Source organism: Zea mays, chromosome 3 (assembly GCF_902167145.1).
Source record: "Zea mays cultivar B73 chromosome 3, Zm-B73-REFERENCE-NAM-5.0, whole genome shotgun sequence".
In the NCBI taxonomy this organism is placed as follows: domain Eukaryota; kingdom Viridiplantae; phylum Streptophyta; class Magnoliopsida; order Poales; family Poaceae; genus Zea; species Zea mays.
Window position 1 is genome coordinate 16421741 of NC_050098.1, and position 27223 is coordinate 16448963.

At 52.1% G+C, this 27223-nt stretch overlaps 1 protein-coding gene across 1 annotated transcript; it reads left to right on the plus strand.

Annotated features, from left to right (window-relative positions):
• The first annotated feature begins 17869 nt into the window (after positions 1-17869).
• Positions 17870-19216, plus strand: LOC103649760 (uncharacterized). Its single transcript, XM_008675480.3, has 2 exons — positions 17870-18724; positions 18833-19216. The coding sequence occupies exons 1-2, from the start codon at positions 18050-18052 to the stop codon at positions 18917-18919; spliced, it is 762 nt and encodes a 253-aa protein (XP_008673702.2). The 5' UTR covers positions 17870-18049; the 3' UTR covers positions 18920-19216.
• Positions 19217-27223: the final 8007 nt, after the last annotated feature.

Genomic DNA, 27223 nt, shown 5'->3' on the forward strand with positions numbered 1-27223 from the left:
ACGCCAGCGCGCTCGCGGAAAGCTTGCAGGACGTCGCCCTCGTACCTGAGACGACGATGCAACCGGTCCCCGATGTGACTACGTCGCTCCTCGTCGACCAAAAGGTACTGACTAACTCCCATCTTACGTCATTTCGACTCGGCCTCAACCCGCCTAGCAACCTTGCTTTGGCGGGCGCTCTCATTGAGGCGAGTGCAACCCCACTGGGGTTTCGTATGCGGTCGCCTTGGGACCGATTGACGGACGTCTCGACCTACGGGCCCTCTGGGTCCGAGGAAGATGATGATCCCAGCATCTGTTGGGATTTCTCTGGATTTGGTGACCCCAGTGCCATGCGGGACTTCATGACCGCATGTGACTACTGCCTCTCCGACTGTTCCGACGGTAGCCGCAGCCTTGACGACGAGGACTGTGGCCCAAGCCGCGAATGTTTCCACGTCGAGCTAGGGGATCCCTCCGAAGGCAACCATCTTGGCGTGCCGGAGGACGGTGATCTTCCTAGGCCGGTGCCTCGCGCCGACATCCCGCGGGAGCTAGCTGTGGTCCCCGTTCCGGCGGGGGGTCACGACCCACAGCTCGAGCAAGTCCGTGGGGCGCAGGCCAGGTCGACGAGGGAGCAGGAGCGCTTGAGCCGATCCGTCGGGACGTCGGGCAGGTATGGGCGGGCCAACCCCCGGCCGGAGGAATACGTCACCTGCCCCAAGGTCTCCAGCACCGCGTCGCCAACGACGTCAGGGTCAGGCCGCCGCCCGCATCCAGCGGGGTTGGTCAGAACCTGGCAGCCGCAGCGATGCTCCTCCGCGCGATGCCGGAGCCATCAACTACCGAGGGTCGGCGAATCCAGGGAGAGCTCAAGAATCTCCTAGAAGGCGCTGCGGCCCGACGGGCCGAGAGCACTGCCTCCCGAAGGCAGGGATACCCCTCGGAACCTCATGCCGCGACTTCCCGATTCATGCGGGAAGCCTCGGTCTACACCGGGCGCACGCGCAACACCGCGCCTGCGGCCCCGGGCCACCTCGGCAACGAGCACCATCGTCGCGACCGTCGGGCCCACATCGACGATAGGGTGCGCCGAGGCTACCACCCCAGGCGTGGGGGACGCTATGACAGCGGGGAGGATCGGAGTCCCTCGCCCGAACCACCCGGTCCGCAGGCCTTCAGTCGGGCCATCCGACGGGCGCCATTCCCGACCCGGTTCCGACCCCGACTACTATCACGAAGTACTCGGGGGAAACGAGACCGGAACTGTGGCTCGCGGACTACCGCCTGGCCTGCCAACTGGGTGGAACGGACAACGACAACCTCATCACCCGTAACCTCCCCCTGTTCCTCTCCTACACCGCTCGCGCCTGGTTGGAGCACCTGCCTCCGGGGCAGATCTCCAACTGTGACGACTTGGTCCAAGCCTTCGCCGGCAATTTCCAGGGCACATACGTGCGCCCCGGGAATTCCTGGGACCTTCGAAGCTGCCGGCAACAGCCGGGAGAATCTCTCCGGGACTACATCCGGCGATTCTCGAAGCAGCGCACCGAGCTGCCCAACATCACCGACTCGGATGTCATCGGCGCGTTCCTTGCCGGCACCACCTGCTGCGACCTGGTGAGTAAGTTGGGTCGCAAAACCCCCACCAGGGCGAGCGAGCTGATGGACATCGCCACCAAGTTCGCCTCTGGCCAGGAGGCGGTTGAGGCTATCTTCCGAAAGGACAAGCAGCCCCAGGGCCGCCCATCGGAAGAGGCTCCCGAGGCGTCTACTCCGCACGGCGCCAAGAAGAAGTCACAATCGAAACGCGACGCCGCTGACGCGGACCTTGTCGCCGCCGCCGAGTACAAGAACCCTCGGAAGCCCCCCGGAGGTGCTAACCTCTTCGACAAGATGCTCAAGGAGCCGTGCCCCTATCATCAGGGGCCCGTTAAGCACACCCTCGAGGAGTGCGTCATGCTTCGGCGCCACTTCCACTGGGCCGGGCCACCCGCAGAGGGTGGCAGGGCCCGCGACGACGACAAGAACGAAGATCACCAAGCAGGAGAGTACCCCGAGGTCCGCGACTGCTTCATGATCTACGGTGGGCATGCGGCGAATGCCTCGGCTCGGCATCGCAAGCAAGAGCGCCGGGAGGTCTGCTCGGTGAAGGTGGCGGCGCCAGTCTACCTAGACTGGTCCGACAAGCCCATCACCTTCGACCAGGCCGACCACCCCGACCACGTGCCAAGCCCGGGGAAATACCCGCTCGTCGTCGACCCCATCATCGGCGACGTCAGGCTCACCAAGGTCCTGATGGATGGGGGTAGCTGCCTCAACATCATCTACGCCGAGACCCTCAGGCTCCTGCGCGTCGATCTGTCCTCCGTCCGGGCAGGCGCTGCGCCCTTCCACGGGATTATCTCTGGGAAGCGCGTCCAGCCCCTCGGACGACTCAACCTCCCCGTCTGCTTCGGAACGCCCTCCAACTTCCGAAGGGAGACCTTGACGTTCGAGGTGGTCGGGTTCCGAGGAACCTACCACGCGGTACTGGGGAGGCCATGCTACGCGAAGTTCATGGCCGTCCCCAACTACACCTACCTGAAGCTCAAGATGTCGGGCCCCAACGGGGCCATCACCGTCGGCCCCACGTACAAACACGCGTTCGAATGCGACGTGGAGTGCGTGGAGTACGCCGAGGCCCTCGCCGAGTCCGAGGCCCTCATCGCCGACCTGGAGAACCTCTCCAAAGAGGTGCCAGATGTGAAGCGTCATGCCGGCAACTTCGAGCCAGCGGAGACGGTCAAGGCCGTCCCTCTCGACCCCAATGGTGACACCTCCAAGCAGATCCGGATCGGTTCCGGGCTCGACCCCAAATAGGAAGCAGTGCTCGTCGACTTTCTCCGTGCAAACGCCGACGTCTTTGCGTGGAGTCCCTCGGACATGCCCGGCATACCGAGGGATGTCGCCGAGCACTCGCTGGATATTCGGGCCGGAGCCCGACCCGTCAGGCAGCCTCTGCGCCGGTTCGACGAGGAGAAGCACAGAGCGATAGGCGAGGAGATCCACAAGCTAATGGCAGCAGGGTTCATCAAAGAGGTATTCCATCCCGAATGGCTTGCCAACCCTGTGCTTGTGAGGAAGAAAGGGGGGAAATGGTGGATGTGTGTAGACTACACTAGTCTCAACAAAGCATGTCCGAAGGTTCCCTACCCTCTACCTCGCATCGATCAAATCGTGGATTCCACTGCTGGGTGCGAAACCCTGTCCTTCCTCGATGCCTACTCAGGGTATCACCAAATCCGGATGAAAGAGTCCAACCAGCTCGCGACTTCTTTCATCACGCCCTTCGGCATGTACTGCTATGTCACCATGCCGTTCGGTTTGAGGAATGCGGGCGCGACGTACCAGCGGTGCGTGAACCATGTGTTCGGCGAACACATCGGCCGCACAGTCGAGGCCTACGTCGATGACATCGTAGTCAAGACAAGGAAGGCTTCCGACCTCCTCTCCGACCTTGAAGTGACATTCCGATGTCTCAAGGCGAAAGGAGTCAAGCTCAACCCCGAGAAGTGTGTCTTCGGGGTGCCCCGAGGCATGCTCCTGGGGTTCATCGTCTCCGAGCGAGGCATCGAAGCCAACCCGGAGAAGATCGCAGCCATCACCAGCATGGGACCCATCAAGGACTTAAAAGGCGTACAGAGGGTCATGGGATGCCTCGCGGCCCTGAGCCGCTTCATCTCACACCTCGGCGAAAGAGGTCTGCCTCTGTACCGCCTCTTAAGGAAGACCGAGTGTTTCGCTTGGACCCCTGAGGCCGAGGAAGCCCTCGGGAACCTGAAGGCGCTCCTTACAAAGGCGCCTATCTTGGTGCCCCCAGCTGATGGAGAAGCCCTCTTGGTCTACGTCGCCGCTACTACTCAGGTGGTTAGCGCCGCGATTGTGGTCGAGAGGCAAGAGGAAGGGCATGCATTGCCCGTTCAGAGGCCAGTCTACTTCGTCAGCGAGGTACTGTCCGAGACCAAGATCCGCTACCCACAAGTTCAGAAGCTGCTGTATGCTATGATCCTGACGAGGCGGAAGCTACGACATTACTTCGAGTCTCATCCGGTAACTGTGGTGTCATCCTTCCCCCTGGGGGGAGATCATCCAGTGCCGAGAGGCCTCGGGCAGGATCGCAAAGTGGGCGGTGGAAATCATGGGCGAAACAATCTCGTTCGCCCCTCGGAAGGCCATCAAGTCCCAGGTGTTGGCGGACTTCGTAGCTGAATGGGTCGACACCCAGCTGCCGACGTCTCCGATCCAACCGGAGCTCTGGACCATGTTTTTCGACGGGTCGCTGATGAAGACGGGAGCCGGCGCGGGCCTGCTCTTCATCTCGCCCCTCGGGAAGCACCTACGCTACGTGCTACGCCTCCATTTCCCGGCGTCCAACAATGTGGCTGAGTACGAGGCTCTGGTCAACGGGTTGCGGATCGCCATCGAGCTAGGGGTCAGACGCCTCGACGCCCGCGGTGACTCGCAGCTCATCATCGACCAAGTCATGAAGAACTCCCACTGCCACGACCCGAAGATGGAGGCCTACTGCGATGAGGTTCGACGCCTGGAAGACAAGTTCTACGGGCTCGAGCTCAACCACATCGCTCGGCGCTACAACGAGACTGCGGACGAGCTGGCTAAAATAGCCTCGGGGCGAACAACGGTTCCCCCGGACGTCTTCTCCCGGGATCTGCATCAACCCTCCGTCAAGATCGACGACGCTCCCGAGCCCGAGGAACCCTCGGCACAGCCCAAGGCACCCTCGGCACAGCCCGAGGCACCCTCGGCACAGCCCGAGGCGCCCTCGGCTCAGCCCGAGGCGTCCGTGGTCCAGCCCGAGGTACCCTCGGCCCCCGAGGGCGAGGCACTAGACGTCGAGGAGGAGCAGAGCGGGGCCACGTCTGATCGAAACTGGCGGGCCCCGTACCTGCGATATCTCCGCCAGGGAGAGCTACCCCTCGACCAAGCCGAGGCTCGGCGGGTAGCACGACGCGCCAAGTCGTTCGTCTTGCTGGGCGATGAGGAGGAGCTCTACCACCGAAGCCCCTCGGGCATCCTCCAGCGATGCATCTCCATCGCCGAAGGTCAGGAACTCCTGCAAGAAATACACTCGGGGGCTTGCGGTCATCATGCAGCGCCTCGAGCCCTTGTCGGGAATGCTTTCCGGCAAGGCTTCTACTGGCCAACGGCGGTGGCTGACGCCACTAGAATTGTCCGCACCTGCGAAGGGTGCCAATTCTATGCGAAGCAGACCCACCTGCCCGCTCAAGCTCTGCAGACGATACCCATCACCTGGCCCTTTGCTGTATGGGGTCTGGACCTCGTCGGTCCCTTGCAGAAGGCGCCCGGGGGCTACACGCACCTGCTGGTCGCCATCGACAAATTCTCCAAGTGGATCGAGGTCCGACCCCTGAACAGCATCAGGTCCGAGCAGGCGGTGGCATTCTTCACCAACATCATCCATCGCTTCGGGGTCCCAAACTCCATCATCACCGACAACGGTACCCAGTTCACCGGCAAAAAATTCTTGGATTTTTGCGAGGATCACCACATCCGGGTGGACTGGGCCGCCGTGGCCCATCCCATGTCGAATGGGCAAGTGGAGCGTGCCAACGGCATGATTCTGCAAGGGCTCAAGCCCCGGATCTACAACGGCCTCAACAAGTTCGGCAAGCGATGGATGAAGGAACTCCCCTCGGTGCTCTGGAGCCTGAGGACGACGCCAAGCCGAGCCACGGGTTTCACGCCATTCTTCCTGGTCTACGGGGCCGAGGCCATCTTGCCCACTGACCTGGAATACGGCTCCCCGAGGACGAGGGCCTACAATGATCAAAGCAACCAAGCTAGCCGAGAAGACTCACTGGACCAGCTGGAAGAGGCTCGGGACAAGGCCTTACTACACTCGGCGCGGTACCAGCAGTCCCTGCGACGCTACCACGCCCGAGGGGTCCGGTCCCGAGACCTCCAGGTGGGCGACCTGGTGCTTCGACTGCGGCAAGACGCCCGAGGGAGGCACAAGCTCACGCCTCCCTGGGAGGGGCCATTCGTCATCGCCAAAGTTCAGAAGCCCGGAACATACAAGCTGGCCAACAATCAAGGCGAGATCTACGGCAACGCTTGGAACATCAAACAGCTACGTCGCTTCTACCCTTAAGTTGTTTTCAAGTCGTTCATATACCTCGCACCCACGCAAAGTTTAGTCATCAAGGAAGGGTCGGCCTCGCCTCGGCAAAGCCCGACCCTCCCTCGGGGGCTAAAAGGGGGAGACCCCCTCTGCGTCGAATTTTTTCCTCGAAAAAAAGATCTCTTTTTGGCAGAATTTCTTTCGTGCTTTTCGACTACTTCGAAAAGCGGATCCTGGAAACGACGGAGTACACGTAAGCAGCCAAGGCTGACCGAGCCGAGGGACTCCTACGCCTCCGGGATACGGATACCTCACTCATCACCTTCTGCGATAAGTAACTCGCGTTCGGATAAAGTGACTCCGTGGACCGGACAAGTCTTTACGTTCGGAAGCTCTTCTGCCGAAGCGGTCCTTCAAGCTTTCTCGACTGAGTCGGAGACAGGGCCTCATGGACGGGTGAAAGTACGCGTAAGCGGCAAGGCCGACCGAGCCGAGGGACTCCTACGCCTCCGGGATACGGATACCTCACTCATCACCTTCCGCGAAAAGCAACTCTCGCCCGCACAAACATCCCTGTTACCGACGAAAAAGTCCAGATGCTCGGAATAAGAGGAAAAAAGGCGCAGCTTTACAGCGCAGCGAGGGTGTGTTTTCTGGCCTCAGCGGCCGCAGAAGGCACACGCTACAAGGCGATCTGATCCTGCAGGCTCGGGTCTTCACGCTGGAAGGGGGCTAGCACCCTCGGCATCGACGACGCCTTCAGCGAGATCCGACCCAGCCTCGGACGGCGACGCGGTCCAGGGACTTCTCCGGGAATCCGGCCCGAGCAGGCGGCTCGGCCGGTTACCCCTGGGGCCTCGGCCGACCATCTTCCAAGGGCGCCAGCCCGGCCCGAGGCCTCGGCTGATCGACTCCGGCGTCGGCCCCGCTGACGGACAACCCGACTAGGCTCCGGCCAACCAGGTTCCCATTTTCGAGCCAACTCCGCCTCTGTTCGTACTGATATCGCTACCCCTGGCCTCGGCTCATCGAAGAACGGCCAAGGGGTCCCTTTAACTAAGCTAGAGGAGCCTCAGACAACAAGGCCGATCAAGCCGAGGGACTCCTACGCCTCCGGGATACGGATACCTCACTCGTCGCCTTGACACGGGGCGACTCATGCTTGGTGAAGCGTTTCAGATAATCAACAGGTGAGACTTAGCGCTCAAAAATGAGGAAAAACACGGCTCCGTGCCGAAATTACATACATGTTCAGGCCTCGACAGCCACAATGAACAAAAACACTGGCATTCAAAGTGCCATTACAAACGGAACTCCGGTTCCCCCTCCGCAGGTATGAACAACCCCACTCCGAGGGGGAAGGCCTGCGGAGCAACGGAAGGCCGACGAACGGCGCGCCGTCACCTGCTCCAGCAGCAGCGACGACGACGACTTCTGCTCCGGGGGGGCCGAACAGCGGCAACGCTAACCTCAGGGTGGATGCCGCTGCCAGGAGGCCCCCGCCCATGCCAAAAACTCGTGAGGCAAGGACGGGCAGAAGGCCGTAGAGTTGGAGGTCAGCCCGTGGCCGGCCCCGGCTATCGCGCCGGCGGAAGAACCTCTTCCAGCTGCCGTGGCAGACGCCGGCGCCGCGCGCGGCTCCGAAGCCACTCGCGTCTGAAGACCGGGCACGCTGCAGCTGCCAGCACCACGGACAACAACCGCTCCTCCCCCCCATCACTGAGTGAAGGAGCGGGCCACCGCCCGCGCAGGGGCCGACCCCAACTCGGCACTCTCCCCTCCCCAGCCTTGGTGATGAAAATCCTTGAGGCTGAGGGAGGGGCAGAGGCCGCAGCCCGGCTCGCTTTCCCCCACCATCAAGCCGGAGGTCACCGTCTTGGGTGACCGCCGGTGGAGGGGTGCAGCCGGGCTGCACGATGAAAATCCTTGAAGCCGAACGATGGCTGAAAGGTACCAACTCCCACGGAGTTGCGTTCCTCCAGCGAGGAGGCGGAAAGACAGCGGATACCCCCCATCCGGGGGCTTGGAAGATGGAAAGACACGATGCATAAGGGAGGAAGAAGACATGGTTGCCTTCCGAAAGGGGTCGCCCTCCTTTTAAAGGCAACTCTCCCTACGTGCGCCCCCAAACGCCACGGGCTGAGTCTTCTCCAACACGCTCCAAGGCCCTCCCCTGTGGCTCGGGGGCTGGGTCCCGCATGTCATGCAAACCGGCTCAGAGCAGAAGAAGCCAAACCGCCGCGCGTGGTGCACACAACCGCCCAGCGATTACAAGCGACCCCCCACTTTTGCCCAGACCAACGGGCGGAAGGGGCGGGCAGCCATGCAGGCGGCATGCAACCGCGCCAGGTGGACGCGCTTCTCCGACTTCTGACACGCCAGCTTGGAGGCCCAGGCCCACGCGTCACGCAACCAGCGCGCCAGTTGCTGCATGCAAGCAACCACACCGCCACTTGCGCCACCGTCGCACCTCTTCGGTTGCGGAACCTATGCCGCGACTCGAGGCGACCCAGCGCACGACCCAGCAGCGCCAGCCTGGCGCGACGGTCAATGCGGCCGAAAGTGGGCCGGCAGTAATGACGGTGGCAGGCGGGCGGGAGCAGCAGTCACGTCGTCAGCCAGGCTCACGTCCCATCCAAGGGCAGCAAGAGAGCCTCCTCCCACGCCGTGAAGACGGTGCGCCCGTGATCCGTTCCTCGAACGGCTCGCGCACGCGCAGCGGCCGCCCCGCCAACCACTCGCCCCGTCGCATTAACTCCGCGGCGGGACAGGCGGCGCCTCTGGCAGGAGAAGCGGGCGATGCTTCGCCTTCGCCGCAATAACCGCGCCAAAAAAGGTACGCCACGTCGTTCGATTTCGCATCCTTTTCCTTTTTTCCTCTTTCTCTATCTCTTGCAACAGGGACCGGGAAAGGGGGATACCCCGAAAAGGATCCTTCCCTGTGAAGGAATCGGGCTCCGAGCCCCCCCTACTGATCAGAGGTTCGAAGGCTGGCCCTCCGAAGGGTTCAACAGTCGCCTCAGATCGCGTGGGCCCGACACCCACTACTGGTCAGGGGTTCGAAGGCCGGCCCCCCGAAGGGCTCCATGGCCGCCTCAGGCTACTCGGGCTCCGCGCCCATTACTGATCAGGGGTTCGAAGGCTGGCCCCCGAAGGGTTCACAGTCGCCTCAGACGCCGAGCGAGGGATGACCAGGGGTACGTTCGATACATAACCGAGGCTCGGACTGCGCTCCCGAGGTACCCTAGGACATTTCCGAGACCAGCGGGAGCGATCTTGTAACGGAATCCCATCGGAGGGAGGCATCGAGCCCTCGGACCCCGTCGCCAGGGGACCGGGTCCGGCAGATCACCCGCAGGTACTTTTGGGCGTGCCTCTGGGCCCCTAGCCGACCCCCAACGAACGGGGCACGGACGTCCACTCGGATTACCCGCTTGCAGCTCACCAGAGACACCATGTTCGGTGCCCATCGAGGGTAACATGGCGCACTCCCCCCCTCCTCCTTGCGGAAAGGCGACGTAGGGGCGTATGTAAAAAGCCGAGTCTGTCCCTGATCGCCCTCTCGCCCTGTGCGGAGGCTCGGGGGCTGCTCTCGCAAACCCGACTCCGGCCGAACCGTTGACAGCGTCAACATACCAGCCCGAGAACTTGGGCCCCGACCGTGCACCCGGGCTACGGCCAGTTCGCATGAGGGAACAACGAGACCAGCCGAAGCGTTACGCAAGGCATTAAGACCTCGAAGGAGTGAAACCACTCCTCCGAGGCCTCGGGGGCTACACCCGGCGGGTGCGCTCGCGCGCACCCACCGGAGCAAAATGCAACCGAGAAAGGCTGGTCCCCTTGCAAAAAAGTGCGACGAAAGCCTCCAAGCGAGTGCTAACACTCCCTTCGAGGCTCGGGGGCTACTGTCGGGGACCATAATTAGGGGTACCCTCAAGACGCCTAATTCTCAGCTGGTAACCCCCATCAGCATAAAGCCGCAGAGGCCTGATGGGTGCGATTAATTCAGGGATCAGTCCATACGAGTGACTCGATCACGCTTCGCCCGAGCCTAGCCTCGGACAAGGGCAGCCGACCTCGAGGGACTTCCGTCTCGCCCGAGGCCCCCCCTTTTTAACGGCGGGCACATCTCCGGCACGCCCGAGGCCTTGGCTTCGCTAAGAAGCAACCCTGACTAAATCGCCGCACCGACTGACCGAGTTGCAGGAGCATTTAACGCAAAGGTGGCCTGACACCTTTATCCTGACGCGCGCCCCCCCGGCAGGGCTGAGGTGACCGCCGTCACTTCACTGCTCCACTGACCGGTCTGACAGAAGGACAGCGCCGCCTGCGCCACTCCGACTACAGTGCCACTCGACAGAGTGAGTCTGACAGGCAGTCAGGTTTTGCCAAAGGCGCCATAGGAAGCTCCGCTCCGCCCGACCCCAGGGCTCGGACTCGGGCTAAGACCCGGAAGACGGCGAACTCTGCTCCGCCCGACCCCTGGGCTCGGACTCGGGCTAAGACCCGGAAGACGGCGAACTCCGCTCCGCCCGACCCTAGGGCTCAGACTCGGGCTAAGACCCGGAAGACGGCGAACTCCGCTCCGCCCGACCCCAGGGCTCGGACTCGGGCTAAGACCCGGAAGACGGCGAACTCCGCTCCGCCCGACCCCAGGGCTCGGACTCGGGCTAAGACCCGGAAGACGGCGAAATCCGCTCTGCCCGACCCCAGGGCTCGGACTCGGGCTAAGACCCTGAAGACGACGAACTCCGCTTCGCCCGACCCCAGGGCTCGGACTCCGCCCTGGCCTCTGCCGAACGACCTCCGCCTCGCCCGACCCCGGGGGCTCGGGCTCGGCCTCGGCAACGGAAGACAGATTCGACCCCAGCTTCGGAGGAGCCCCCACGTCGCCCGGGCGCGGGCCCGCCACGTCAACAGGGAGCGCCATCATCACCCTACCCCGAGCCGACTCGGGCCGCGGAGAACAAGACCGGTGTCCCATCTTGCCAGCTCCGCCAGATAGGCAATGATGGTGTAACACCCGGGTTTTAGGGGTCCAAAGCCCGGGCGTAAACATAATCACCAGGTGTGCTGGGACCAAGTCTCACACATATGATGAATCATGGCACAGGATCGAATGTCACATCTTTACTACATAACAGGAGTTCTATACAAAATAATTAAATAATTACATCATATGAGGAAACGATCCAGCAACCCAAAGTTGACTGGGAGACGACGGCCTAGACCACTCACGAACTCATCACAGCATCCTCCACGCGCATCATCCTGCGATACCTGTTCTTGACCTGTGTGGGGGGGGGGTGTGAGACAGCAAGAGTGAGCTCACATACGTTCATCGCTCAACAAGTTGTGGGGAATAATGTGCATGAACTCGCCAAAGGTGGGAGCTCACGTGAAGTGTAAGGCTTACCAAAAAGGATGGTTAGAGCTGAGCATTGCTTTTAAAGTTGGTCAAAATTTTATTAGCAATTACTAAGTATAAGTAAATACCAACCCAATTAAGTAGTAGAACAAAAGTAACAACATCACCTGCGATGCAATGCATATGACAAATTGAATTTAAGTTCCATAAATTAATCATGTGAGGGTCCGAGCTGCTCATGACCGTGAGCACGGCTAGTATACCAGTTTTACACTCTGCAGAGGTGGCGCATCTTTACCCACAAGTCATGTTACCCATCTGCCAAGGGATCGCGACTTCCCATACACCTCTACCGAGGAGGCGAGGCAGGGTAACACTACGAGGCCTTTACAAAGTTCCACTAGCTTCAGAAAACCCGCTACAGTTTATAGGAAGCTCCAATGCAGGAATTCCCTTGCAGGACCGCCATCGCAGCAAAATCCTCCTGAGGGCCTCCCTACACTGACCACTCCCCTACTGCCCTTGCCCCTTTCGGGTAAGGTAGTCCTCCACTAGCTTTCCTAATTAATCAGCCAAGGGCGTCCCATTATACCCTTGTGGTAGCACTGTTTTCCCGGGTGGTCGCTCCATGTTCCAATTAACATAATGATCTTATCATGAACGATAAATAACAACGGATAACAAAAGTATAATCATGAGTAATGTATCTTCATACCCAAAACCACATAAAGCACTAGCAAGTACTACCCAAAAAGTTCAGTGGTAACAAGGTATAAAGATAATCAAACTAGGGTAACCTATTGGGTCCCATCAAAATTAACCTATGCAGATCATTATGATTAATTAGAACATGGCTGGGTAAAAAGAAGTGATCAAGGGCACAACTTGCCTGAGACTTGAGATTCCAGGTACCAGGATGATCTTCAGGTGACACGTGTCCTCACCGCTAAACGTAGCAATACAGACATACATGGTATATGCAAAATTAACATCACACCAAACATAAAAACAAAATACATATTAATAATCTACATATTAAAATAAGATCATAAGAATAGGAATCATAATTTTTTGAGTTATAGATTTTAAGTTATGAATTTTTAAAGGTTTCATGTGTTTTAAATAGGATTAAGTGAGAAATAAATTTTATTACTGTTTTCATGACAAAACATAGACTCTAAGTGATAGAGAATTAAATTACAAAAATTTAGAAAGTGGAATGGCTCAATTTGGACCAGAGATGAATTTTCTATGAATTTTATAAGTTCTAGCAATTCTTTTCATATTAAATATTCAATTTCTAATTCATTTATACAGTTTAAATAAGCTCTGGACTAGGCGCACTATTTCCAGAGAACTCAAGGGCTATTCTACAACTAATCCTGAGACACAGGCGCTCCCTAAGTGGATCGCGGGTTATTAATACGTGAGTAGAGGGGTTTATATGCAAAACTTGCGCGGTCCAAAAGTGCGGTGGATCCCGGCCGTCAGATCGGACATGGGTGTTCCAGATTAGATCTGGAGTGGATCGAAACGGTACGCGTCGGCCACCGCACGATCAAATATCAACGCTCCAGATTCAAAACGCTAGCTACACCAGTCATCCGTCTGATCTAAATCAGACGGCCCACAGCCCCCAAACCCGAATCGGTATACCGGTTCTAATCGCAGCCGTTCCTGGTGGATCCGACGGCGCATGGTTATCGCCCCAACTGGGCAGATGCGCACGGCGGCGCCGCCCACCAGGCCGCGGCGAAGCTCACCGGAGAGACCCGAAACCGGCTAACGAATGCCCTATTCTCCAATCCGCTCACTTCTACGCGATAAGGGAATCACTGCGAACTTGATCGAGCCATCATACCAGGAGGATTTGACGCGCAGAACGCTGGTCGTGGGGACATGGCGGAGCCACGGCGGAGATTAATTGTGGCGAGGAATTCCGGACGCCGGTCTCAACCTCCGATCTTGATTCTTCGCACACGCACTCCACACGGAGTGCCGAACACCTACGACCCCACACCGGCCTCCAAACGACGGTGAAGGTGGAGACACGGCTCCGACGGCGGACGGGCCACACGTATTGGTTTTCTCGGTCACGGGGGATGACGGCTGGGTTCGTGCGGTTTTAGGATCTAGGGTTTCTCGGGCGAGCACGTATTTAACGTCCCGAACCGACGGAATCGGAGTCGACCAGCAGCTCCAGAAGAAGGGGAAGGAGACCGCCCGCCATGCGCGGGATCCAGTTGACGAAGAAGCTGACGACGCCGGCCGTTGCGCTCGGTTTGTTACGGACGCGAGCAGGGTGACAGGTGGGCCGTCAAGCGGGCCCCGCATGTCTGTGGTCGAACGCGCTGGTGGACACGGAGAGAGGGGCAGTGGCCCACGCGACATTGAGAGCAACCCAACGCCCGCGGTGAGAAGAACTGGGCAGTGGGTCCCGCCTGGCGGTGACTGGCGCACGGTTGAGAGAGTTGGGCTGCGTAGAGGATTTCACAGGGTGGGCTGAATTGCAAGCCAAAGGCCCATTAAGTTAATTACCCCCTTTTCTTTTATTCTATTGGAATTTTCCCTTTACAAATTTGAATTTGGTTTTCAATTCCCAAATCCAATTGAAATTCAAAGTTCACAGCAAATTTGTCTTCACATTTATATGCTCAATTCCTCTGAACATAGTATGGGTAATTTTATTTATTTCTCCATTTATTCTATTTTGCATAATATTTCCTTTCTCTAACTCAAACCCTAATTCTCTATTTAGGATTCCAATTTCCTCTCATTATTATATTTCTTTTATTATTATTATTATATTGTCACAAATAATGCACACAAAATAAAATTTCATCATGATGCAATGATTTAGTGGTATACATATTTTATAATTATCTGTTTTAAAATATGGTGTTCACATGTGATGGCACAAAAGTTCAAACTCCCACATAGATAAAGTGAACTTGTTTATCCCTTTGATATTAGCTCTTGCAAATTACAAATCGGGTATTACAGATGGCGCCCCGCGTGCCCTGTGACGACGGCGGCTCTCAGCTCCCTTACGGAAGCAGGGGGACGTCAGCAAAGACTCGACCGCCCCGACAGCTGTCCCTCCGCCAAGCTCCGTTGCTCCTCCGACAGCCACGACATCACACCAGCAGGGTGCCAAGATCTCTCCGGCTGCCACATTGGCATGTACTTAGGGCGCTAGCTCTCCCTCCGCTAGACACGTAGCACTCTGCTACACCCCCATTGTACACCTGGATCCTCTCCTTACGCCTATAAAAGGAAGGACCAGGGCCTTCTTAGAGAAGGTTGGCCGCGCGGGACCGAGGACGGGACAGGCGCTCTCTTGGGGCCGCTCGCTTCCCTCACCCGCGTGGACGCTTGTAACCCCCCTACTGCAAGCGCACCCGACCTGGGCGCGGGACGAACACGAAGGCCGCGGGATCTCCACCTCTCTCACGCCCGTCTCCGGCCACCTCGCCTTTCCCCCCTTCGCGCTCGCCCACGCGCTCGACCCATCTGGGCTGGGGCACGCGGCACACTCACTCGTCGGCTTAGGGACCCCCCGGTCTCGAAACGCCGACACTTAGTAACTGCTAATAAAATTTTGAGCAACTTTAAAAGCAATGCTCAGCTCTATCCATCCTCTTTGGTAAGCCTTACACTTCACGTGAGCTCCCACCTTTGGCGAGTTCATGCACATTATTCCCCACAACTTGTTGAGCGATGAACGTATGTGAGCTCACTCTTGCTGTCTCACACCCCCCCACAGGTCAAGAACAGGTACCACAGGATGAGGCGCTTGAAGGATGCTGTGATGTGTTCGTGAGAGATCTAGACCGTCGTCTCCCAGTCAACTTTGGGTTGCTGGACCGTTGTCTCCTTATAATGTAAATATTTATTTATTTTGTATAGAACTCCTATTATATAGTAAAATGTGACATTCGATCCTGTGCCATGATTCATCATATGTGTGAGACTTGGTCCCAGCACACCTGGTGATGATGTTCGCGCCCGGGTCTTGGTGCCCCGAAACCCGGGTGTGACAGTGTGTCCGTTGCTGGAGGGGGTCCTCGGGCGAGACGTAAATCCTCCGGGGTCGGCTGCACTTGCCCGAGGTTGGGCTCGGGCGAGGCGAGATCGTGTCCCTTGAGTGGACCGAGCCTTGACTTAATTGTACCCATCAGGCCTTTGCAGCTTTGTGCTGATGGGGGTTACCAGCTGAGATTACGAGTCTTGAGGGTACCCCTAATTATGGTCCCCGACAGTACTGTAGTATTGGCGAGATATGAGGTCTGTTGCAACAGTCTAACACTATTTAGCTTAAAAAAAGCTATATAGCTAAACTAGAGTTAACTAGCATTAAAAACAACTATTTTACTGCACAAATAAACGCCGCAGACGTCATGCGTGGTACGGCTCTGCTGAGTGCGAGACAAACACGGCAGACGTCATGCGCTCCCACTTGAGGCCCACATTCCGTCTCACCAAGCAAAAACTCCGTTCTACCGTCACAAAAAGACCACAAGAGGGCACAAACAAGGCGCATGTTTACGTTACGTGGCGCCACAGCAAAAAATGTAATGACCATTTCTCTAGCCCAAAGCACCTCTACAAAACAGCGCTTGTCTTTCCGTAACCGTTCACCTTAAATCATGAACGGATTTCGCAGCGGCTTGTAGATTAGCAAAACCAAATACGAGCACGAATGAACGATCTCAATTGATATAATATAAATGGATGAAATCTGTGATATTTCAGATGAACATGCCACTTTTAGTCGTACTGAACATCTTATTACATGTCATGCATGTAAACCACGTCGTTTCTTCAGAGTTCTACAAAATTATCTCAAAAAAATTCAGTTTAGAATGTTATTCAACCCATCTCAAATTAAATAAGCTGAACATATGTGTGTATCCAAATAAGTCCTTAATTTTATAATAATGACAATAGTATAGGCTGATCCATCAACAACCTTATTTTTCGCGAGCTAGCTGCTACTAGTGATTCCTAATATCAGGAACGATGTGATCTCATCTATATAGTATAGGATAGCTAGCTCTACGTATATATAGGCCGTAGCATGCACACCCACAAATGCCCTAGTGTCCCTCATAATACAGACACGGCGCCATTGTACACCCATGCATGCATAGCCTCTTTTAATCTAACCCTGATAACTTGGTGAATGGTGACAATGACAATACAAGCATGCAAAACTTCTAATATTTTTTAATTAGGAGGTTAATTTGATGCTGACTCGAGAAGAAGGCTGGCATCTAGTGGTATATACATACGTTGAGCCCGAGAGAGAGTGGAGCTTTTGGGTCATCGATGAACCATGTACCATCATGCAAAGGAAGCACTCCCTTCTACCTCTAGTCCTCTACCATGCATTTTTTATAAGCAAGCGATACCCCACACTAGAGTTGGAGTAGAAGGCATTTGTCTGATCGATCAGTCAGTTCACTCACCGTCATATTATATGCTTGCTTGCTTGCACCATTATTCTCACCCCATCAGATCTATGTACCCTAGCTTGCGCTAGCTAGCTCTCTGTTGGAAGAAGCGCACACGTCTATATATACTCCACCAAGTGCCCTCAAATGCCTTGCCAAGCATATACATTACGTCTATATCCATGCATGCTTGCCAAGCACGCGCGCGCCCGGCCGGCCATGTGCATGACGTGTGCGGCGACGGCGCTCGATCTTTTTTTTGAAGTAAAAGTCACTGTAGCGGGTCCTACAGTATTTTATTGCTTAAGAAAACCAGAGTATGGAAGAAGATACAGGAGAGTGAGTACAGAAAAAAGTAAGAATTACAGAACAAAATAAAAAAGCCAGGATCTAATTTTATCTCCAATTACTGGCTTAACTCGATGACTAAGAAGGTTCATTTCAGATTTGAACATAGCACGACAACCTTCCACCGTGGGCGGAGTCTCATTGAACATTCAATTATTTCTGCATTTCCAGATGCCCCAGGTCAAAAGAATTATAGCTTCAAGTTTCCAAGGGACTTGCCAACGTCTTCTGATTCTTAAAATGGTGTTGAGTAAATCCGCAGAATGTGAAGGAGAGATTCCAATCAAGGACCAACATCTCTTAGCAAAATTGCATCTGAAAAAGAGGTGAATGACCGTCTCTTCAACTTGAAGAATACAGTTGCCACAGGAATAAGAGTCCAAAAACATGGACCGCTGCCTTAGAAAAGCTCTGGTATTTAGTCTGTCTTTCAGTAGTAGCCAAAAGAACACCTTGTGCTTGGGTTGACATTTGGATTTCCACAACTAAGAGAAAATGGGATGTGTCCACTGGTTACCCATCAGATGAGCATAAATCTTTTGCGAGAAAAATAAGCTAGAAGAAGTAGAACAGTTCCATTTGTCTTTATGGTTATTATGTGTTTATATATCTATCCGTGACGGCGATGGAGCTCATGCCACTCACTTATCCGTCGAGGTACGTAGCTGCCCAGCGCGGTCGTTGGTTACTCCACCAACAAGAGAGCTAGCAAGCTGCCAAGCTTACGAGCTCCAGCTTGCTATTGCTACTTCGATGGCCGCAGCAACTAACACGACGACGCCGACGACGGCGCCGCTCAGCATGAAGCTCCTCATCGACAGGAAGGCGCGGCGGCTGCTGTTCGCGGAGGCGAGCAAGGACGTGGTGGACTTCCTCTTCTCGCTCCTCGTCCTGCCCGTCGGCGCGGCCGTCAAGCTGCTGGGCAAGGACGGCGTGGCCGGCAGCGTCGGCAGCCTCTACGGCAGCGTGGAGGGCCTCGACTACGCCTACGTCCAGCCCGGCGCCGCCAAGGACGCGCTGCTCCGCCCCGCCGTGCTCTGCTCGCTGCTGGACGGCTCCTCCCTCCTTCGCCTGCTACCACCGCCGCCGGGGCATCATCCCACCACCACCAGCAGCAGGAGCCTGCTGCTGTACCGCTGCACCAGCATCTTCAACAGCAGCTGCCGCACCTACATCACCGACGCCTACGGCAAGGCGTGCCCGACCTGCGGCAACCTCATGACCGCCGCCGCGCAGTACCTCCCGCCCGCCGCCCAGATGCCCGCCGCCGCCGCCGGGTTCGTCCAGGGCGTCGTCACGTACACGGTCATGGACAACCTCACCGTCATGCCCATGTCCGCCATCTCCAGCTTCACGCTGCTCCACGCCTTCGCGGTCACCGACCTCGCCGCGCTGCAGGAGAAGACCGTGCAGCTCGGCTACAATGAGGTCATCGAGTTAACTCTTTGTTTGGTTTAGTTTATATATATGTGTGTAAATAAATATATGAACTTGTAGCTGTAAAAAGCTGACGGCATAAATTTTAATTTGCTGCAGGGTTTAGAGATTCTCAGGGCCTCGCTGCAGTCCAAAACCGTTCTGAGCGATGTGTTCCTCGGCAGGAAAGATCGCGGTGATGCTTGAAGCCAAGTGGTGAATGCATATTTTGCCTGATCACCGTCGTATCACATGGTGTTTTTCTTCACTAATTGCTCTTCTCGTGTCTGTTGATACTACCATTATTGTACGAGATCATATGTTTTCGGTGTACAGGCCAGTTAAAGTCTCGGTGTAAGACGGTCTTCACTGCATCCCTTGTATATATGTTATTTATAAAAGATTCTATTTTATTTCTCTTTCCTCTATATCTTTTTATTTATGTGTTAAAACTAAGGATGTATTTTGCTCTAATTTTTTATGTACATATTTGGTATACCTTCACGTGTCTTATACATATTTTAGTTTTTTTAGTTTTCCTTGATTTATTGTCTAAAATATAAAAATAGATAAAAAAAGAGGTGGTAGAGTTTCTATATATACTAATCGGTTACCCGTGCGTTGCGACGGTTCACAACAATATCCATGTAATTATCTACCAAAAAGATCTCAAGATTTTTTATTGATTGTCTCCGCTTTCCGAATAATATTGTTATGAACGCACGAGTACCATAGGCAGCAAATCAGAGACCCCCACCACATCTCGCCTCCCTCACTTCCAAGGTTTCGTAGAGCAGGAGGGGAAGGGAAGAGACAGACATATCTGTTCGTTGCCGGAGAAGGACACGACGAAGACCTGGACATCTGGAGGCGACATAGATAGTATACCGTTAGATATATAGGGAGAGAGCATGTAAGCGAAGAAAGAAGCCCAGCCGGAGCAGCTCTAAACCGAGAGGCACCCGCACCAGGCGTCAATCCGAGAAGGACGAGAGAATGCGAGTGTCTTCATAGCCCTAGACCCGCCGAAGCGACACAACACCACCACCAACTCCGTAGCATATGCCGACTGTTGCCACGCTACGGGCTTGGTTGTCCAATATCTCAGACCTGGACTCCTTATCGCCAAGATAACCTAAGCACGACAGGCGCCACCATGTCCTCCTCAACGGCACGCACGGAGAAAGGCCAGGAGCATGACCAAATCGCCCTGTACCCGCGTAGACTAGCGTTGGTTGGCTCGCGGCTGCGATCGTGGGCGGGGGCAACAGGTTGGGGAAGAAGAACAGGGCGAAGGCTGGGAAGACGAATGGGACATCCGACGACAACAAAAACGATGGTGCGCGCATGATGTGAAACGTCCTCGTGGACGTGCAATAGCCACTACGCGAGTCGGTGTCGGGGCTAGTGTCGAACGAATACGGGGAGGAGGCGCATGCTTCTACGCCCTCTGCCAAGAATGGAGTGGCGCGGAGGTGGAGGCATGAGGGGAGAGAAAAGAAGTAGAATGGCGAACGAGGTGGTGGCAACTGAGGCTAGGACCATCACTATCGTGCAGAGGTATAGATGGTCAAATGAGTTGTGTCTAGCGAGTCGGTTCGAGGCACGACCCATTTAATAGTGTCTGGACCAACCTGGCATGAGCGTCGTGCGGTGCTTGGGCCATAGCCTCCGCCTGTAGTGTTGGCCCGGCCCAACACGATTATTTTTTTATTTTACAAAAAAGCATATATATATATATATATGTGTACAATTTATATTCAATATTATAAACACCTGAGCATGATGTTCTACTGGTTAGATAACTTCGTCAAGTGTCTCCCACCATCCTTCTTCCATCAGGATGTGGGTTCAAACCTCAACTCCTACATCGCTTTTTAACATAACCCACCTCCTGCACCGCTTTTTAATATTTTACGCTGAGTTGATTTGAAAAAAATGTAGGGACTTTTTTGTAAATAGAAGACCGTTGAAAGTGATTCTTTAAGTATAGTATATATATAGGGACGAGCTAATGGAAGCCTAGGGCTTCCATTAGTACTGGGAAGCCCCAGCCAATTTGCCGACCCGGGCAGCGCGCAGGTTTTCTGGACGGTTTTCTGGGCTGGTCGGACCAAAGCGTAAATCATTCACAAACAAATGTAAACGACTTCGTCTTTTAGCGTAAACGTTATACGCGATAAAATCGCAAACCATAAATGGTAGTTTCCGATAATATTGCATGGCATGCACGTCAGCGGAAACTCGATCCATAAATATGTATCGAAAATTGTGTAACTGGTTTCATTTAGTAGAGTAATACAAAACTGTTTCAACAAACCGAGATAAAATCTACCGGGTTGTTGTCACGTTTCCGAGAATTTCTCCGTGCATGCATGAACAAACTAAATAGACCGTAAATGATAACAAAAAATAGCGTAAACATGACTACCCAAAATTGGACAGCGCGGTGCATATAAGAAAGGGTACTGGTGACGGCGCTTCATAGTTGACCAATGGCTGACGGCGGAGAACAAGATATAGGATATGTTTCTTCTGCAACATGGCGCGGAGCTGCATCAGGTGCGTTAATATTTGTCGAGTTCCATCAGTTTGTAAAAATATGAAGTAAAATATGTTAGTCGGCGTGCAGACTCATGCGATGGTCTACCAGCAGCGCATGCACTTAAGACGCTGGGAGGAGCACATGCAGAATTACGAGCGCCAGGGATACTTGAATCTCTGAACTATGCTGCGAGTCCATGGAGAAATATTGTAACACCACATGCAGAATTACGAGCGCTAGGGATCAATGATGACAATACAATGGAAATTGAAACAATGGGAGCAACAAATCAAATGGTGCCTATGATGACAATTAGTGATCATGAACAAGATACACCTAATATCCTACGGACGGAGCCATGTAAGTTGTTTATATTTGACTATGTCTATTCTTCAATTTAATCAAACTTATGCATCAGGACATTAAGAGTATAACTAATATTATATTTATTGTATTTATGATTATGTTAATTCACAGCCTGAAAGTATTGATCTAAGCATGGTGCCTAGGATCGGTATGACATTTGGAAATGTCGATGAGGCATACACTTTTTATAGTCGTTACACATATGAGGTTGGTTTTCTACTTAAAAGTATAGGGAGAGGAAGAACTGTAAGTGGTTAAATTGTTCAATGGAGGGTAGAAATACGGAAAGGTTAGCTAGTAATCCAAGAATCCGTAATACATCCTCGAGGAGAACACAATGCAAAGCTGGTATGAAGCTAAAAAATCTATGATGACTCCAAAGAAAATATTGTAGCCGTACGAATCGATCTGGTGCACTTAGAACATAATCATGATTTCATTAAGAAGGATACTGAAAAGAAGCATCTACAATGCAACAGGATTTATAATCTTGAGTACATGGAGTTTCTAAGTTCAATGCAGCAAAGCAGAATCCCGCAGCACTGTATGATGGACTTCGTGTCTGAGATGCATGGTGGTCCTGAAAATGTACCAATTACAGCAAAGGACATTGCTAATTTGTAAGCAACGTTTTCTTTATGAATTTAGGATATAAAATTTAAAATCCATGTCAAATTAATGAGTAATAATTCTAATTTTTTTATACAGGAAACAGGCGAAGCAATGAGAAAAAATGCCAATGATGTGTCTAAGCTTTTGGCATTTTTCGTTATGCAAAAGGGATAATCCACATTTTTTCTCTGACTTCCAGCTAGACAACGAAGGAAAAATATTGAGTATTTTTTGGTCTCATGCTAGTCAGCAAGGAGAGTATGTTGATTTTGGGGATGCAGTTACCTTTGATACAACTAATAAGACTAATTTGTATGGAAAACCCCTAGGGATGTTTGTTGGTGCAAACCACCACCTACAATGCATAGTGTTTGGGTTCTCATTTGTCACACCCGGGTTTTGGGGCACCAAGACCCGGGCGCAAACATAATCACCAGGTGTGCTGGGACCAAGTCTCACACATATGATGAATCATGGCACAAGATCGAATGTCACATCTTTACTACATAACAGGAGTTCTATACAAAATAAATAGATAATTACATTATAAGGAGACAACGGTCCAGCAACCCAAAGTTGACTGGGAGACGACGGCCTAGATCTCTCACGAACTCATCGCAGCATCTTCCATGCGCCTCATCCTGCGGTACCTGTTCTTGACCTGTGGGGGGGTGTGAGACAGCAAGAGTGAGCTCACATACGTTCATCGCTCAACAAGTTGTGGGGAATAATGTGCATGAACTCACCAAAGGTGGGAGCTCACGTGAAGTGTAAGGCTTACCAAAAAGGATGGTTGAAGCTGAGCATTGCTTTTAAAGTTGGTCAAAATTTTATTAGCAATTACTAAGTATAAGTAAATACCAACCCAATTTAAGTAGTGGAACAAAAGTAACAACATCACCTGCGATGCAATGCATATGACAAATTGAATTTAAGTTCCATAAATTAATCATCAGAGAGTCCTGAGCTGCTCATGACCGTGAGCTCGGCTAGTATACCAGTTTTACACTCTGCAGAGGTGGTACCCTTTACCCACAAGTCATGTTACCCATCTGCCAAGGGATCGCGACTTCCCATACACCTCTACCGAGGAGGCGAGGCAGGGTAACACTACGAGGCCTTTACAAAGTTCCACTAGCTTCAGAAAACCCGCTACAGTTTATAGGAAGCTCCAATGCAGGAATCCCTTGCAGGACCGCCATCGCAGCAAAATCCTCCCGAGGGCCTCCCTACACTGACCACTCCCCTACTGCCCTTGCCCCTTTCGGGTAAGGTAGTCCTCCACTAGCTTTCCTAATTAGTCAGCCAAGGGCGTCCCATTAAACCCTTGTGGTGGCACGTGGTTCTCAAGTTAAGCTCTATGTTCCAATTAACATTAATGATCTTGACATGAATAGTAAATAACAATGGATAACAAAAGTATAATCATGAATAATGTATCTTCATACCCAAAACCACATAAAGCACTAGCAAGTACTACCCAAAAAGTTCAGTGGTAAACAAGGTATAAAGATAATCAAACTAGGGTAACCTATTGGGTCCCATCAAAATTAACCTATGCAGATCATTATGATTAATTAGAACATGAGTAGGTAAAAAGAAGTGATCAAGGGCACAACTTGCCTGGGACTTGAGATTCCAGGTACAAGGATGATCTCCAGATGACTCGTGACCTCACGGTAGTCGTAGCAATACAAACAAGCAGTGTATAGGCAAAATTAACATCACACCAAACATGTAAACAAAATACATAATAATAATCTACACATTAAAATAAAATTCTAGGAACAGAAATCATAATTTTTGGACTTATAGATTTTAAGTTATGCATTTTCAAATGTTTTATGTGTTTAAAATGGGATTAAGTAAGGAATTAAATTTATTACTGTTTTCATGACAAAACAGAGGCTCTAAGTGATAGAGAATAAAATTATAAAATTTTAGGAACTGGAATGGAGTAATTTGGAGTTCATATGCATTTTCTATGAATTATTGAAGTTCTAGACATTATTTATACATTGAAAATCAATTTGAAATTTAAATTCTCGGGTGAAAACTATTCTGGACGGGGCCTCATTTTCCAGAAAACCCAGGGGCTATTACAGAAGAATTCCTGAGACTCAGAACCTAGCTAAGTGGACGGCGGGTTCATTTACAAAAAGAAGAGGGGCTCTTTACAAAGATTGCCACAGCGAAGGGGTATCGGTGAAGATCGGCCGCCCGATCACTGATCAAGGGCCCAGATTAAATCTCACATCCCTGCGAACCGGTACGGCACATGGGCCGATGGATCCGAGATCCACGCCTGATATCTATCCACGCCACTTATCAGATCAGAGCCCCCGGATCCACGATCGACGGTCCAGAGTGAGACATCGAACCGGTATGCGCAGATTTAATCCCACGCGCTCATCCATCAATCAACGGCCACAGTCATCTCCCCAACCCCGATACGCGACCACGGCGGCTCCACTGTTGCCCTCAACGGAGACACGCCGGAGTCACGCAATCAGGCGCTGCTATGCGTAGTTTCTATGCCTGAACCCCAAAATCGAGTGCGGGGCAAACAATGAACTCAATAGATGTATGTATACCGGGTATTAGGGTGTCCAGCTACTTCGACCACGACCAATGGCGGCACTACGGCGCGGTTGAGATCCGACGAGCAATTACCGGCCGACCGCCGACCCAACTACCGCCCTACCGGTGTAACATGATGCTACGGATGTAAGTATCAGGTCTGTGCACTTACCAGAGGTCAGGGTAAGGATGGTGAGCTTGGCCTCGGCACGGGGCGGGAACGGTGGTGCTCTCCAATGTCGGCGAGAAATCCCGAGCTCCGCCAAGCACCGAGAACGTGTGGCGCCCCCGAGTGTGTGAACAGCTGGACGAGAGGGGGGGGGTTGATGGGTACTTTTATAGAGCAGGGGAAAGAGTCCGCGCCGAGGAGGTCGGTAGGTGGGCGGCGTAGAAACCGACTTCTGTTATGAGGACGGCGGCAGCAATTTCATTGAGCTGCGGACTTGGGAAGGGATGAGTCCGACAGGTGGGTCCCGATGCGTAGTGAACCAACGCGAGTGCGTGCCTGAAGGACCCCATCCGACCGGTGGACCCCGCGTGACAGAGGGAGCGGGAGGAGCTGGGCCAAGCAGGAAGAAATGTCATGGTGGGCCGAATGAGGTGTAGTGGCCCAGCTGGCTTTTCTTTCTCTTTTTCTTTTATGTTTTTTTCCTTTTAAGTTTTGAATCCAGATTTGAATTCAAATGTTGTTGTAAAGTTCATGCTTAAGTGAATTATTCATATTCAAGCACTAGTATAAAAAGGTGCATTTATTTCATATTTATATATATATATATATATCTTCCTTATATTTATATAATATTTCTTTAATTCTCTTTCTATATTATTCCCTTAACTCATTTCTGAATTAGGATACACTTTAATTTGAACATCTCTACTTATTAACCCTAAATGCACAATCAACAAACTCCAACATGATACACATTATTTTATTTTTAGTATCATTTGTTTTAGTTAATCTCTCTTACTATGAATACTCTTGTTGTGATAAATATATGACACACAAAAATAGGAGATCAACTATATTCTCCATGTATACATTTTTGGGCATTACAAATCCTACCCCCCTTAAAAAGAATCTCGTCCTCGAGATTAGTAGAAAGAGGAATGTAGAAAGTTTGGTTAGCTTTTTTTTAGTCTTTTTTTTGTTTCTAATTGGTTCCAATAACAAAAGGTTCCTTTTCCTTTAATATTAATTAGTAGGTGATTAAGAAGGCGTAAGCATCTTTTATCTCATGCCATTTAGTAGGCAAGGTGGGGGTGGTTATAGCGAGGATAGGTTGGGGTAAGAAAGGTTAGAGTAAGGAAAGACTCCATTTTAGATGGTGAATCTTGATTCATATGAAGATCTGGTTCTACTCATATTCTTCGTTGTCGAGGTTGACCTTCTTCTTTCCTTCGGTCTTGGCGTGATCATCTGAGTTAGGGACATATTGTTAAGATATATGTGGGTAGGATGGATTACATGGCGTAGGTAGGTCAGAATCTCTGTTGGGTTAAAACAGAGGGGTTATGCAACCATCGGATGGTCAGGTAGTTGTGTATGGTCAAGTTAGTCCAATGCACCAATTTATCTTAAGACATATTTATAGGAGTATGGTCTAATCTATTTCATCACTATGAACTTGTTAAGTAGCTGACCTTAAATTAGCTCAACTTAAGGTTAGACTTCGTTAGCTTAGATGGATCTATCACACAAGATTGAATCTAGGTTAGATTGGTATGACTAGTTTGACTAAATAAGATCTAATTAATTTGCATTAGATCATGGTTGTTTAATCTAGGGTGGATAAGTATGCTTATTAGGATAAGATGGATCCATAAAGATAAGATAGAATCTTTTGAGATCAGTTAGATCTATTAGGATAAGGATTAAATCTTTTCAAGATAAGATGGATCTAGATACATTAGGATAAGTTAAGATCTTTTGAGATAAGATAGATCTATGAGTGTAGGATATAATCTTTTAAGATGAGATGAATCCATTAAGCTAGATACATTTTTTTTAATGAGGGATAATCCAACTTGTCTAGTTACTTTTATAAGCATTTTTTTCTATATGTATATGCAGATGTAATTGTGGACATTACTCCACAACTAATCACACTCAATCAAAGATCCAAATCAAACAAGTATCATAAGAACAAGCATTCATGTGCATAGATATCTATAAAAAAATAGTTTTGTTTTTGTTCCTAAGAGTAGGTCTCATATTCCTATAGGTCACTTTAGGTACAGGATTTCAAAGTGTGAAATCCATTTTTGTCTTTAGAAAAAAAAAGGTAAGAATAATCAGAGTAGAGCGGAAATAGATGAGAAAAGACTTAAGAGAAGTTTAGAAGGAATGAGAGTAGCAAAGGTAAGTAGACAATGGTTGTCCAGTTCTATCTAGGTTTCGTCCTACAGTC